The sequence below is a fragment of the Parambassis ranga genome, chromosome 22 (assembly GCF_900634625.1).
Source record: "Parambassis ranga chromosome 22, fParRan2.1, whole genome shotgun sequence".
NCBI lineage: Eukaryota > Metazoa > Chordata > Actinopteri > Ambassidae > Parambassis > Parambassis ranga.
The window spans coordinates 624,903-640,470 of NC_041042.1; the positions used below are offsets into that span (position 1 = coordinate 624,903).

Consider the following 15,568-nt stretch of genomic DNA (forward strand, 5'->3'; position numbering starts at 1 on the left):
TGTGCTGTAAATGAGTTCTGACGTGTGTGTTTCAGAGAAGCAAGCCTCATATACTCAGTATTACCAGGACTAGAACCAGGACTAGAACCAGGACTCTGTCCACATGTCTAATGAAAGGTTTTTAGGCTTCTTTAAAGTGTGTGTGTGTGTGTGTGTGTGGGGGGGGGGGGGGTCTTGACTTTCAGGCCCAGAATCACTGACACATTACTGGTGGTGCATGAACCACAAACTGCAGCAGGTCCTGAGCCTGACGGTCTGACCCGCCTCGTGGAGGTCAGAGGGGACCTGGGATCTTGCATCAATGTTAGAATGTGCACCTTAAAGGTAACTTTGGCTGTTTGTGACTCGGTGTGTAAAAGAAGACCACAGACCTGGGACCAGTTCATGTGTCTCTTTGCGTCCTGTTGGGTTCACAGTGAAGGAGTTCAGTTCAGCCGGCCTCAGGTTAAACATCATCACTGTCCAACAGGACGTCTAGGACGTCTGCATGCAGAGAGTCCAGACTGGGAGCGCAGCAGCTACTATGAGGTGTTGAGGAGTGGTCTGGGATACATCCCCTGATAGTAGGAGGCCTCCAGAGACTCCATCGTCCTCCCCCCCAGGCCAGATGGCGCCCCTGCATTGTAGGAGGAGTACTGCAGTGCTTCGTAGGCTTTCAGGTCCAGTTTGTGCTGCTGCTCCGAGGAGGACATGAGGTTGTTGATGGAGAATGGGTGGTTGAATGAATAGTGGGGGTCTCCTTTGATGTGAAGCTGGGATTCATGGGCCATGGAGTGGGGGGGCAGTGAAAGGGAGGACAGGAGCTGGGAGCCTGACACCTTCAGGTCTGATGCTCCAGCAACTCCTCCCCGCAGATCCAGACCAGGGGGTGAGACTGCCTGGCTGGAGGACGAGGGCAGCGAAGATTCCAGGAGTCCGGGAGGTTTGATGGAGTCCCCTGCAGGAGACATTTCCCCTGCCCCCCCCTGATCCTTCCCTGACTTCCCTGACATTTTCTTCTCACACTTGAACCTCTTCTGGCGGCGCAGGTAGCAGCCGTTCTCAAACATGTTCCCAGAGTCTGGGTGTAGGGTCCAGTAAGAACCCTTTCCTGGTTTGTCCGGTGATCGTGACACCTTGACAAAGCAGTCGTTGAAAGACAGTGAATGTCGGATGGAGTTCTGCCAGCGCTGCTGGTTCTGTCGGTAGTATGGGAACAGGTCCATTATCCACTGGTAGATCTCGCTCAGTGTCAGCATTTTACTGGGAGACTGCTGGATCGCCATGGTGATGAGTGAGATGTAGGAGTAGGGGGGCTTGGCGTGTGGGTAGCTCCGACGGAATGCCTTGTTATCCCGAGCACGGTTCAATCCACCGCCACCGTACGCCATGCCAGGACTCATGGTGGGACTCATGCCACCATAAGGGTTCAAGCCCATGGAAGTCTGCTGTGCAGACACTGAGTTCATACCAGAGGGGCTCAGGGCACCACCCATAGAAGCCACACCTCCACCCAGGCCTGACATGGCTGCAGGAGCTGATCCACCCATTCCCCCTACCGGGGCAGGACTCAGACCAGTACCGCTGTACGACATGTTAAAGGAGCCTGATGTGGTCCCACTGCTGGACATGTAACCTGACATGGAGCCCATCCCGAGACCAGAACCCATTCCGCCACCGGCCATTGGAGAGTAAACCTGCAGAGGAACCCAGAACAGTTACAGTCACACTGCACAGAACGAAGAAGAACCGGTTCTACCGGGTTAGACAGGTTAGACAGCTACACTTCACCTGGTCCGACCTTTAAAGCACCGCTGTCCTGCTGCATTCTGACCCATGTGGACTGGATCTCTTGTCCTGATCGACACTGATCTATTTCACAGGGAGTTCTGACCTCAATAATATCTGCATCACTAACGATGGTATCCAATCAATCAGGGACTGATGATGACCCCGTCCCTGCAGGGCCCCTGCTGGGTCCATTAAACACATCTACAGTTCAAGAGCTGCTCATCAATGTGATCAATCAAATCAATCATCACACAGAATAATACACACAGAAGAATTCAACCATCTTCTGATTCTGACTCAGTGAGTTCGACCTGATGCTCAGCAGCTCTGTGACTTCCATGTTCAGAGGTCGGTCACTGATGTTTAGTGTCTGCAGATAAAGTTTTAGAATCAGTCTTAGAATTCATTTGATAATTCACCAGATGAAAGCTGCCGAGGCTCAGAGCTGTGTGAAGACACCACAGGCTGCAAGGCCTCACGACACCACATCAAAATATAGCTGCTTATTTAGAAATATTTTACTATGATGAATTTAGTTATTGCACCCCCCCCCCCCCATCCTCCAGATTAAAAAAGGATCTGGTCAATGAATGCTGTTAGTTTATTATTATTATTATTATTATTATTATTATTATTAATAATAATAATAATAATAATAATAATAATAATAATAATAATAATAATATAAAATAAATAAATATTATTATAATAATGTGTCAGCAATAACAGACAAAGCACGGAGAGGTCTGATTATTTAAATGAAAGCGTCAGGTTAAATATTTTTATATCAGATAATTAAATTATTATTATTAAGCGTCAGGTTAAATATTATTTTTTATATTAGATAATTAAATCATTATTATAAAGGGTCAGGTTAAATATATTTATATGAGATAATTCCTTCTGAGTTTACTTTAAATTCAAACTTAGCTCCCGCCGCGGTCCGAGCAGCTGATGACGGGCCCGTTCCTGAAGGATCGATGCTGCATTTGAAAAATCAAAACGGTTAATGTGTTAATAATGTTTGGGTTAGAGGGGTTTTTAATGTGTGTAAAGAAACTGTTCGATCCGCTACTGTTCATATCATAACGCTGCGTGATCAATAACTTCACGGATCACCGTCACACGCAGGAGACAGAGTTTAAATGGATCAATAAATTACAGTCTGCTTTATTTTCCTCAAACACCTTCAAGGGTTAAAGACTCTGTTAGATTTCATTCTTTCTTTCCACTTTTGGAACTTTAATTTTTATCATTAAATCATTTATAACTGCTCATATCCCGCTCCCCGTTTAATCAGTATAACAAATATAATCAATATAATAAAATATAATCAATATAATACACTAAAATAAATATAATAAAATATAATCTATATAATACACTAAAATAAATATAATAAATATAATAAAATATAATCTATATAATAAAATACAATAAATATAATCAATTTAATAAATATAATCAATATAATCCATATTTATCCTCATGAACGCTCCCGGTTCTTTCTTTATTTCATATTTTTCTTCGCTTTTCTTCAGAAATGTTTCTGAAGCTTGAATTTCACTTCGCGCTCGGACCTTTTTAAACGAACCTGCTCCGAAACTTGCATTAATTCGTCAATAGTCTACGTCATGACCCGGACCCACAGCCGGGCAGCGGGCGAACAGGTACCGACCTCCTCGCTGTAGTATCCGCTCCAGTCCGGAGCTTCGTGCGTTTCCATCTTCACCGCGCCCAGCATGACGGAAGCCCGCAGCCGGAGCACGGATCCTGCAGGTGCCGCGCCCGGTCCCCTCGTCCTGTCCTGGTCTGTGTGCGCGGGTCCAGACGCGTTCCGCTCCGAGAGAGCAGGGAGAGGTGAGTGAGGAGGAGGAGGAGGAGGAGGAGGAGGTGACCTGCGGACTTATGTGATCCTCCTCCTCAGGTCCAACCCTCCGCAGCTCCCTGTCCTCCATCAGTCCTCATTGCTACACTCAACGCTCCTGATCCAGGACACTCCCGGAACCAGAACCGGATCAAGAATAAACTGGTGTTTCTCATATTTATGATAAATCATGTCAGCTGTGTGTGTGTGGTTGTTTCTGAACATGACGCCGCTCTGAACTCTTTATGAAAGCAGAACATTCACTCACATTTATTCAGTTTTATGTATACAGAACACTTTACAATCAGACATGGTCTCAAAGCGCTTCACAGAAACCCAGAGCCTGAGACCCAGAGCCTGAGACCCAGAGCCTGAGACCCAGAGCCTGAGACCCAGAGCCTGACCCCTTTAAGAGCACGGTGGCAAGGAAACACTCCCTGAAGAGGAAGAGACCTTGAGCAGGACCCGTCTCTTAAGGAGGAACCAGGGGCTCGTCAGAACCATTGGTTCCAGGCGGGTCAGACGTTTTCAGGTGGATCCGTGTCTCAGTGTTTGTGGGCTGTTGTTTTGTGGCTTCATCATTTCATCACTTGTGGAGCTGGATCCTCTCAGGGAGGAAGTTCAGGTTTCAGTCAGGACGGTAAATTCTGAGCTGCCACGCTAAAAGCTCTTCAGGGGTAATTATCCTGTTCCTGCAGAGGCTGACTCACCTGTTACCGGGACATGACCCGCGCAGACTGCGGGACTCCAGTGTAATGACAGACAGGTACGGGCGGAACCCGGCCCGACCAACAATAGGAACATGACGAGTGTGCGTGACGAGGCTGCTGCAAGTCCTCGTGCGTGTTTGAAGGGGCTGCAGGTCACCAAGGTCCAGTCTGGGTTAGGGTCCAGTTCAGACGTATTACATGTTACGTGTGTGTGTGTGTGTGTGTGTGTGTGTGTGTGTGTGTGAGTGAGTGTGTGTGTGTGTGTGTGTGTGAGTGAGTGAGTGAGTGTGTGTGTGTGAGTGAGTGAGTGAGTGTGTGTGTGTGTGTGTGTGTGTGTGTGTGAGTGAGTGTGTGTGTGTGTGTGTGTGTGAGTGTGTGAGTTCTGAGTGAGTTCTGTTGGTGCCGGTGCAGCCAGCAGGACCCTCAGGACATTCAGCTGTACATGTCCCTGCTGTGATCACCTGTAGCTGGTTCTGTCAGATTGTGTGACGTCACCAGGACCTTGCTGGTTGTTCTGTCTGCTCGTTGTGTTGTTGTTAGACTGGTTGAATTGGACATGGGCAGAAAGTGTGTGTGTGTGCCTTGTTGGCCACGGCGGCCATTGTTTTAGGAAGAGTGTTCACACTCAATAGACCAGAGTCCTTCACACGGGTCAGAGCGTGAGGGGCTCAGACATCAGTGTGAACCAGGACACGGTCAAAACCTCCACGAGTGTGGAGCGTGTTTTTAGAAGGAGCTCGGCTGTGAAGGCTGAAAGTTTCCACTCATATTTAAAATGCTTTGTGTTCTCAGCTCTAACACCTGATCACAGCCGCTCTGTGGCCACACGGCTCCACTGCAGCAGGCAGAGTGAGCCGCGCTGTGAGCGGTGCCCGCGGTCCACACGGAACCAGAACCCGCACTGACAAACAGCTTCGATCAAATGGTGGTTCTCACTGTTGTTCAGAGGTCAGCCTCCCCTCTGTGCACTGACACACACACGCTTTACTGCACAAAAACAATGAGGATCTATAAATATGAAGAGTGTTCATCAGCGTTTTTCTCTTAAACACTGTCAGGTCCAACATGTCTGTGGGCCTGTGGGAGGACACCATTAAAACTAATAATGAAGAACGACATGCTGCTGGATGCTTTATGAAGGACACCGACTCATGTCACTGTAGAAGAACCCGTTACAGCACAGACAGCGTTACATACAGCGTTACATACAGCGTTACATACAGCGTTACTGTGGATTCATGTTTGTTCATATTTGTTATGAAGATGAACACAGTGTGGAATATATATAAAAAATATATATAATAATACACGTGTTAGATTCTTAATATATTAAACTATTATTATGATTATGAACTAAATACATGTGCTCAGGCTGGTAAGAAACAGAACCAGACTATAAAAACCATGTGACTGAGCCTCTGACATGTGTCAGTGTTCAAATCATCAGGGTTTGTTGCCCTCTGGTGGTGATAAACAGGAACTGCATGCCGCACTGTGGGCCCTCATATGACACCAGTACTGAGGTTTAAATGATTAGACTGAAAATATTATAAATAAATTCGTATTGTGACTGAATATGACTAATAAGAGGAGAAACATGAAAATATGTTTGACATTTCTTTTCATATGTTTTCAGATATGCAGAGATGCTGACTGACTTCAGGAGGAGCAGCTTCCTGCAGCAAACACCCAGGAAGGCTCTGTTCTTATCCACAGATCATATCGACTGACATGTCAAACATCAGATATTATTCTTTAATTCCTCTTCATGGAGGAGAAGAAAGGTCTGGGCAGAGTGCTCACTATTTACTAACTTTTGTTCCTCAAAAAATGATCAATGATAAATATATATAATCAATAAAAGTCTGGACAGGACATATTTCCTGCTAAACGTTGTTTATTAACCCTGAATTCTCTCAGAGAACTCATTATGACACAATGAGTTCATAAAGCAGCTTCTGTGAACATTTCCCAGCTGCTCCTGAACGCAGCACACGGATGTGCGTGCGTCAGCAGCGTCGCCCGGAAGTAAACAGTCCTCCGCTGACGTGGAGCAGCAGCAGGAAGTGGAGGCACGAAGAGCAGAGCTTCAGAAGAGCTTTAACGAGCCCAGCTGGTGTCTGAACTCACGACCAGCTGCTCTGTGGACAAAGATGGCGGCAGCGGAGGACGCCAGCAGGCCGTTCGCCGGGCTGTCGGATGTCTCCATCTCGGAGGACATCCCGGTGGAGGGGGACATCTCCGTGCCCCTCGGCTCCTCCAGGAGAGACGACGAGTTCTCCACGCTGGACGAGCCGGTGAAGGAGACCATCCTGCGGGACCTGCGCGCAGTGGGCAACAAATTCATCCACGTCCTGTACCCGAAGCGGAGCTCCTCTCTGCTGCGGGACTGGGACCTCTGGGGCCCGCTGCTGCTCTGCGTGACGCTGGCTCTGCTGCTGCAGGGCGGCGCGGCCGACAGCGACGACCAGGGAGGACCGCAGTTCGCCGAGGTACCGTCTGCGGACAGAACCGCAGGTCGAGCCAGGGAGACTTTAGACAGTCCAATATAAAAGACAGTACGAAGGACGCTGAGTCTGTGCTACAGCTAAGGAGACAGAGGACAGACAAAAGACATTAGACAGATAGAAGACTGCAGAGAGACACGAGACAGACAGAAGACTGCAGAGAGACACGAGACAGACAGAAGACTGCAGAGAGACACGAGACAGACAGAAGACTGCAGAGAGACACGAGACAGACAAAAGACTACAGAGAGACATGAGACGGATAGAAGACTGCAGAGAGACATGAGACAGACAAAAGACTACAGAGAGACATGAGACAGACAGAAGACTGCAGAGAGACACAAGACAGACAGACAGAAGACTGCAGAGAGACACGAGACAGACAGAAGACTGCAGAGAGACACAAGACAGACAAAAGACTACAGAGAGACATGACAGATAGAAGACTGCAGAGAGACATGAGACAGACAGAAGACGGCAGAGAGACACGAGACAGACAAAAGACTGCAGAGAGACATGAGACAGACAGAAGACGGCAGAGAGACACGAGACAGACAAAAGACTACAGAGAGACACGAGACAGACAGAAGAAGACTGCAGAGAGACATGAGACAGACAGAAGAAGACTGCAGAGAGACATGAGACAGACAGAAGAAGACTGCAGAGAGACACGAGACAGACAGACAAAAGACTACAGAGAGACACGAGACAGACAGAAGAAGACTGCAGAGAGACATGAGACAGACAGAAGAAGACTGCAGAGAGACATGAGACAGACAGAAGAAGACTGCAGAGAGACACGAGACAGACAGACAGAAGATTGCAGAGAGACACGAGACAGACAGACAGAAGACTGCAGAGAGACACGAGACAGACAGAAGACTGCAGAGAGACACGAGACAGACAGAAGACTGCAGAGAGACATGAGACAGACAGAAGAAGACTGCAGAGAGACACGAGGACAGACAGAAGACTGCAGAGAGACACGAGACAGACAGAAGAAGACTGCAGAGAGACACGAGACAGACAGAAGACTGCAGAGAGACATGAGACAGACAGAAGACTGCAGAGAGACATGAGACAGACAGAAGACTGCAGAGAGACATGAGACAGACAGAAGAAGACTGCAGAGAGACACGAGACAGACAGAAGACTGCAGAGAGACATGAGACAGACAGAAGAAGACTGCAGAGAGACACGAGACAGACAGAAGAAGACTGCAGAGAGACACGAGACAGACAGAAGAAGACTGCAGAGAGACACGAGACAGACAGAAGACTGCAGAGAGACATGAGACAGACAGAAGAAGACTGCAGAGAGACACGAGACAGACAGAAGACTGCAGAGAGACATGAGACAGACAGAAGACAGTAGACAGACATGAGACAGACAGAGGAAGACAGCAGACAGACATGAGACAGAGAAAGACAGCGGACAGACATGAGAAGATGAAAGCCTCCATGTTGTCCTGACATGTATGTTGGTAGCTGTCTGGGGTCGTTGGTGTCTCTCAGTCGGGTCTTTGTAATGTCTCGTTGTGTGGACACCTGGAGTTCCTGTGATGTGTCTTTGTAATGTCTCGTTGTGTGGACACCTGGAGTTCCTGCTAATGTGTCTTTGTCTCAGGTCTTCGTCATCGTGTGGTTCGGCTCCATCATCATCACCCTGAACTCCAAGCTGCTGGGCGGCACCATCTCCTTCTTCCAGAGCTTGTGTGTGTTGGGTTACTGCATCATGCCTCTGACCGTGGCCATGGCCGTGTGCCGCGTCGTCCTGCTCAGCGGCTCGGGGACGGTCAGCTTCGCCGTGCGGCTGGCCGTGGTGACGGCGTCCTTCGGATGGTCCACGTTCGCCTCCACGGCCTTCCTTGCCGACAGCCAGCCGCCCAACCGCAAGGCGCTGGTGGTGTACCCGGTGTTCCTCTTCTACTTTGTGATCGGCTGGATGATCCTCACGTTCTCGCCTTGAGGGCGGAGGACATGTGGACGCCCGGATCTTCATGTGGACTGCGAGCGTCTCTCCTAACGGGACGACAAAATGATTCCAAACAGACGTTTAGAGGAGCGGCAGAGAGCGAAGCTTCTTATTTTCTGGTTTGTTTGTGTGTGAAAAGGAAAGCGGACTGCAGAACCGGCCCGCTTCACACGGGACGCCCGGTCTCTGACTGCTTAAAGAGGATTCACACTCATGTTCTGACGGCAGCAGAACTTCATGCTGACCATCAGCTGCTGTGACTTCATGTGGAGGCCCGTTCCCACCAGAACAAACAGAACAAACAGAACAAACAGAGGTTCAGGTTCAGTTTGAGATGAGTCTAAATTCTGATGAGAAAAGAGGAAAACGTCTTTCAGTAAAGTCCAGGTTTGATGTAATCTCAGAAATTTGACTTTCAGGTTAAAAAACTATGACATTAAAAAGTGATGATGATGATGATGATGATGATGAGTTTAAAATCCAAATGTTGAGGAAACAAAAAGTGAATCTTTAAGGTAAAAAAGCAGAAACTAAAAGAACTTGGTTCTGTGTATGTTCTGTTGGTGCTGGTGGGGATGTTCTTCCTTACATGTGGTTCTCTGCCATGTGTTTATCTGTGTGAGGGGAATTCTGGGAAATGTAGGAGAGGTGTAGTTAATCATTAAAAACTATTTTGACCTAATGTTAAACATGATGGTGTTTTTAATGTGAGCCTTGGGACTAACCTGACCTCTGACCTCTGTCCTCTCTGTCCTCCTGAATCACTGGGGGGGTTCTTTCTTTCATGTATTAACTAACAGCAACAATTAAACAGAGTTTTGCACCAACACAGTGTGAGTGGCCTTGAGTCTGGAGGATGTACAGAGCCCAGAGGAGACAGGAATAAAAACTGGTCCTCTGCACCACATGACCAGCAGGTGGCGATAAAGCACCAGTTTGTCCTAAAACCAGCAAAGAAGTCGATTAAAAACATTTGACGTCATCACAGCGCGCCGCCTGCAGACAGGTCCGCTGGTTAGCGGGGTCCGAACCCCTGTGTCCGCCCTGCACCCTGAAGAGGACCGAGCTGCACCTGCCCGCCGCCTCCTGATGGAGGAGCTGCCGCAGCTTCCGCCGGAGCTCTGGGTCCACGTGCTCAGCTACCTGAGCACGGAGGAGAAGCACGCGGTCCGCGCCTGCTGCAGCTACCTGAAGAAGCTCGTGGACCACCCGTCCCTGTGGAGGGACTACACGGTGGTGCTGTCCGACCTCCGCCGCTACACCTACGGGTTCTGGGACACCCTGCTGTACCGCAAGCTGACCCGCGTGGCCGTGCGGCACCTGCGGCGCAAAGAGTGGCGCCGCCTCACCAAGTTCCTGCCGACCCTGACCGCCGTGGTGTTCGTGGACGGAGGCCGGCTGTACAAGGAGAAGTACATGGACAACCTGTCCCGGTTCTCCGACCTGCGGGACGTCGGGGTGCGGAACGCCACCTGGGAGGAGCCGATGCTGAGCGCGAGCCTGACCGCGCAGCTGCGCGAGCGTCTGACGCACCTGAGCGTGTGCAACGTCCGGCTGCCGTGCACGGAGGCGTTCATCGGCGCCGTGTCCCAGCTGGTCAGCCTGCGGCACCTGCTGTTCCACCAGCAGGGCGAGGGCTACGGGCTGGACACCGTGCGGCCGGTGCCCCGCGCCGTCTGCCACCGCCTGCTGCTCGGCCTGAAGAAGCTCAGACACCTGTCCTGGGGCATGAGGGGGGAGCCGCCCGAGCCGCTGCCCGACGACTACCTGAGCCCCGCGGACCCGGACCACCTGAGATCACCAGGTGTGTTTACCCGCACTGAGACCAAACCTCCACCTGCTGTTCTGACGACACCTAAAACTGTCCATCCTCCTGTCCCACAGGGGGCGCTCTGAGCCAGGCCACGGAGAACAGAGCTGGTCCTTTACACAAAACCTCCAGTTTCAGCAGCAGAGCCCCTACTGAGGGGGGAGCTCCTGTCCCCATCAGTCCTGATCTGAGCTGACCAATCAGCAGCCGTTAGCAGCATGCTAGTGTTTATGGGCTAACTCAGCTTCAGCTGTCAGAGACCAAAGTTTACATTCAGCTCTGATACATGATCAATACTGGACCCGACTGATCGCAGCGCCCTGTGATCACACAGTTAGCTCCCAGGCTAACGTTAGCCTCACAGCTGTTTTATTGGCAGAATGTTTTTCTTCTTTCAGATGTGACCCCGTACGGCGGCCCAGCGCTGACCAGTCTGGAGTTGGTGGATTACCCTGAAACCATCCTGCCAGAGAACGCGCTGCGCAGTCTGACGTCTCTCAGGTCGCTGACCGTCCGCTACAGGTACATCAGAGAGGGCGTGGAGTGTCGGCTCCGGTCCTGGCTGAGTCCTCTGCAGCAGCTGGAGACGCTCACCATCATCGGTCAGTCGCTGTCAGAAATAACTTTAGTTAGGGGTTAAGGTCACTTAGGTCATAAAGTGACATCATGAGTGACATCACTGATCAGTCAGAAATGTATTCCTGCCAGCAGCGCCCTCTGCTGGGTGCTCAGGTCCACAGACAGTGTTTCGGTGCTGGTTGATGGAGGCTCTTCTCTTTGCATCCTCTCAGGTGGGAATTCTCTCGCCACCTACACAACCACCATCCCGTCCAGCATCACCAGGCTCACGCTGCGAGTGGCCATCACCCTGAAGGACATGGACTCCATCGCGCCCAAAGTCCCGGGTCTCAGGCACCTGGACATCGAACAGAACCGCTCCAGTGGAAGCCTGTGTAGACGGATCCCCATGCTGTTCCCTCAGCTCAGGACGCTCCGCATCCGGTGAGCCGCTCAGCTTCTCAAGGACACATCTCAACAGGAATGTAGAGAAGGTTGAAGCAAGGCGTCTGGACTTGTAGAGTTTTCTAGAAGACGTTTCGCTGCTCATCCAAGCAGCTTCATCAGTTCTAACTGTTTGGTGGGGAAACATGGTTTATATGTGGTTACAGACCTCAGTGGGTGGGTCTGGGTAAAACTTAAAAAACTTAAAAAACAATAGCACTAAATGTTTCCATACTTACCTGTGATGTTCTGGCTGACTGGGCCAGGTGTGTCTAACGACTGGCTAACGACTATGAAACTGCCGGAGGGGGACTGGTTGACAGCCCTTTGTTCTTACTGTGATTATGTGCAAACTTCCTGGGAATGGATGGAATCACTGCATTGTATGTGGTAGAAAGATGATGTCTGAGGCCACCACCTCTGTTAAGGGAAGGTTTTTCCAGCTTAACATAGATGCTTCCTGACTCCTCTTTCATACCACCTTTCCTCTCTGTCTAGGATGTGGACATTGTTGTCCTCAAAGGAGTGTCCTTTGTCTTTGAGGTGGAGGTGAACAGCTGAGTCCTGTGCTGAGCCATTCTTCTGTGGAGTGGTTGTTTAGTTTCTCCAATGTACAGATCAGAGCATTCCTCACTGCACTGGACTGCATATATCACATTGCTGTGTTTCTCCCTGGGAGTCTGATCCTTCAGGTGAACCAGTCTCTGTCTCAGTGTTGTCGTAGGTTTGAAATGGACCGGGATGTCATGGTTGTTGAAGATCCTGCGGAGTTTCTCTGATACTCCTGACACATATGGAATGGAGATGTTCTTTCTCCGCCTGGTGTTGTCCTTCTTCTTGTTGTTGGGGGGTCTTGTTTTTGTGGCTTTGATGAGTGCCCACTTCGGGTAGCCACAGGTTTGCAGGGCCTTCCTGATGTGGTGTTGCTCCTTCTTCTTCCCCTCTGAGCTGGTGGGTACAGTTTGTGCTCTGTGCTGCAGGGTCCTGATGACTCCCAGTTTGTGTTCCAGTGGGTGGTGTGAATCAAACAACAGATACTGGTCCGTGTGTGTGGGTTTCCTGTACACTTCCACATTGAGGCTCCTGTCCTCCTCAATGTGTACTGTGCAGTCCAAGAAGGCCAGATTGTTGTCCTTAGTGTCCTCGCGAGTGAACTTGATGTTGTTATCCACTGCGTTGATGTGTTCTGTGAACCGTTCCACTTCGTTGGTCTTGATTTTAACCCAGGTGTCATCCACATATCTAAACCAGTGGGTGGGGGTGGTTCCAGGAAAGGAACTCAGGGCTCTTCTCTCCACTTCTTCCATGTAGAGGTTGGCCACAATAGGAGACACAGGTGATCCCATCGCACAGCCGTGCTTCTGTCTGTAAAAGTTCCCATTGTACTGGAAATAAGTGGTGGTCAGGCAGAGGTCCAGCAGGTCACAGATGTGGTCTGGCGTTAGGTTGGTTCTCTCCTTGAGTGTGCTGTCTTGTGTGAGGCACGTCCTTACCATCTCTGTGGCTTCTGATGTAGGGATGCAGGTGAACAAGGAGGTGACATCAAATGAGACCATGGTGTCATCTGGGTCCATTTGGATCTTCTCCACCTTGTTCACAAAGTCCTGAGAGTTGTGGATGTGATGTGGTGTGTCACCTACCAGTGGTGTCAGGAGTTCAGCCAAGTGCTTAGCCACGTTGTATGTGACTGAGTTTGTGCTGCTGACGATGGGTCTGAGGGGGACTCCTTCCTTGTGTATCTTGGGGAGTCCATACAGGCGTGGAGTGGCTTCCCCCGGATACAGTCGAAAGTAGAGCTTGCGGTTGATGATTTGGTCCTTCTCCAGTTTTTGTAGGTAGCTGACTAGTTTCTTCTTGTAGTTTCCGGTGGGGTCCCTCTTCAGTGTCTCATATGTGGCTGTGTCACTGAGGAGATCTGTCACTTTGGAGTGGTAGTCCTGTGTGTTGAGCACCACTGTGCATTTAGTGCTATTGTTTTTTAAGTTTTTTAAGTTTTACCCAGACCCACCCACTGAGGTCTGTAACCACATATAAACCATGTTTCCCCACCAAACAGTTAGAACTGATGAAGCTGCTTGGATGAGCAGCGAAACGTCTTCTAGAAAACTCTACAAGTCCAGACGCCTTGCTTCAACCTTCTCTACGTATGATGACCTGGATGACTGAGAATCTTCATCAACATCTCAACAGGAAGTGTGTGTGTGTTCCAGTAAAGATGTGAGCTCGCTGGTTAAAATGCTTTCTCCGTTAGGTTCTTCCGGCGGGAGCCGGAGAAGGACCTGCTGAGCCTCCACCGCCTGCGACACCTGGTGCAGCTGGAGCTGCTGGTGGAGCGCTCCTTCATCCTCAGAGATTATCTCAACGGTCACCCCTGGCCGAGCGCCAGCGTGCAGGAGCTCATCAACGAGCTGCGCCAGCTGTCCGAGAACCGGATCACCGTCATCACCACGATGCGGCAGAGGAACCCTCTTCGAGAGTGTGACTGTGTGTGGGAGGGGGACTGAAGGACACAGGAGGACAGGTTGGTGGTGTGTCCCTCCGTAAAGCTGCCACCGGATCTGAGCAGTGAGTCAGAGGAGTGAGCCGAGCCGCGGTCAGCCGGGTCTGAACAAACACAAACACAGGGCTGAGCTCAGGCCGAAGGAGAAGCAGCAGGTTCCAGCTGCACTCAGTTCATTGTAATCAGACCTTAAAACAGGGGTGTCCAAACTACGGCCCACGGGCCACCTGCAGCCCGCGGTCAGATTTTCTACGGCTCGCGGCTTCTATCTTAAAATGTGTTCTTTTTGGCCCGCCAGCCAAACAGAGGAAATCAAACAAACTCAACAGGCAATTCTTGTTTTTGTTTTTAACTCATTGTGTAACGTTTGCATCAGGATTCTCTGAGCAGAACATGATCCCTCTCTGTCTGCATCGTGGTGCGTCACGCGGGGCTGCAGGGCTGTTGTTGGCTCCAGCTACTCAGAGGGCTCGGAAGGTGCAAAACACCGGTTCAGAACTTCGACACAATTCACTACGAGACTAAACATGTTTCTGCAGACAGCCTGCTATCAGAGAGGGTCTGCACAAGTGAAGTCCTCCAAAACTACGGAGCCCCTCTGTGACATGGTCAAAAAGAAACAAATTGTGGCCACGAATAACGTGCGCACGGAATATTGTTATTAATAGTCATAGTATAGTAGCCCTATTGGAATTCATGGACGGGGCTCATGGGAGCGGGCTGCCCGGCCAGAGAGCAGCCTCCCCGTGCAGCAGTGAGCGTCCCTCTGTCCATCGTGTCGCTCCCTGCTGCCCGCTCCTGCCCGCACCAGGCAGCAGGGAGCACTGCTGGAGCCATTAGAGAAGTTAAAGCGACATGATGGACGTCTCGTTGGCATACACTGCAAACCTGTGTAAACATTAAACTACAGACCCTTTGAGATCAGCACTAAATGACTCCCACCTGGTCTACCTGACATTTTACTGATGTCTGCTCCTGAACCAGACCTGCCACATAGGATCAGATCTCAGCTGCACAGCAGAGTCAGATCTAATGTATGCTGTAAATTCAGAACATGTTCTGATCTGTCATCTGAACGATAAGATGTTATTGTGTTTGCTGTGTAAGATGTAACATGTTACAAAACAGCATTTTTTTATTGTTTAAAATAATGACATCGGGGACTGTTGGCCCTCAGGGAGTTTCGCATTATCGAATCTGGCCCTCCCCGAAAAAAGTTTGGCCCCTGCCTTAAAAGATGCTAAATATATGAAACTGAAGGAGAATGGTCTGAATGAGGTGAACATACAGTTAACGAAGTTATGTCAGCACGGAGTTCTGCTGTCAGGCTGTTCTGTGGCCGTTTTTCTTTGTGTTGTGAGTTTTGTGTGTTGTGGCCCTTCCCAGCCACTGTAATATAATAATAATACTGTAACATGAGTTTAAAGG

The 15,568-nt window shown here is 49.9% G+C and overlaps 3 protein-coding genes across 3 annotated transcripts; 2 read left to right on the plus strand and 1 right to left on the minus strand.

Moving 5' to 3' along the window:
- Positions 1-521: 521 nt before the first annotated feature.
- On the minus strand, positions 522-3,514 carry foxa1 (forkhead box A1). The gene is made up of 2 exons (XM_028395514.1): positions 3,449-3,514; positions 522-1,676 (listed from the first exon to the last, which is right to left on the minus strand). Exons 1-2 carry the CDS (start codon positions 3,512-3,514, stop codon positions 522-524), a joined length of 1,221 nt encoding a protein of 406 aa, XP_028251315.1.
- Positions 3,515-6,389: 2,875 nt separating this feature from the next.
- yipf6 (Yip1 domain family, member 6) lies at positions 6,390-9,657 on the plus strand. Its single transcript, XM_028394727.1, has 2 exons — positions 6,390-6,839; positions 8,481-9,657. The coding sequence occupies exons 1-2, from the start codon at positions 6,501-6,503 to the stop codon at positions 8,820-8,822; spliced, it is 681 nt and encodes a 226-aa protein (XP_028250528.1). The 5' UTR covers positions 6,390-6,500; the 3' UTR covers positions 8,823-9,657.
- A 143-nt stretch (positions 9,658-9,800) lies between these two features.
- LOC114427028 (uncharacterized) lies at positions 9,801-14,932 on the plus strand. The gene is made up of 4 exons (XM_028394722.1): positions 9,801-10,632; positions 11,037-11,240; positions 11,430-11,640; positions 13,892-14,932. The coding sequence occupies exons 1-4, from the start codon at positions 9,918-9,920 to the stop codon at positions 14,142-14,144; spliced, it is 1,383 nt and encodes a 460-aa protein (XP_028250523.1). The 5' UTR covers positions 9,801-9,917; the 3' UTR covers positions 14,145-14,932.
- The last annotated feature ends 636 nt before the right edge of the window (positions 14,933-15,568 follow it).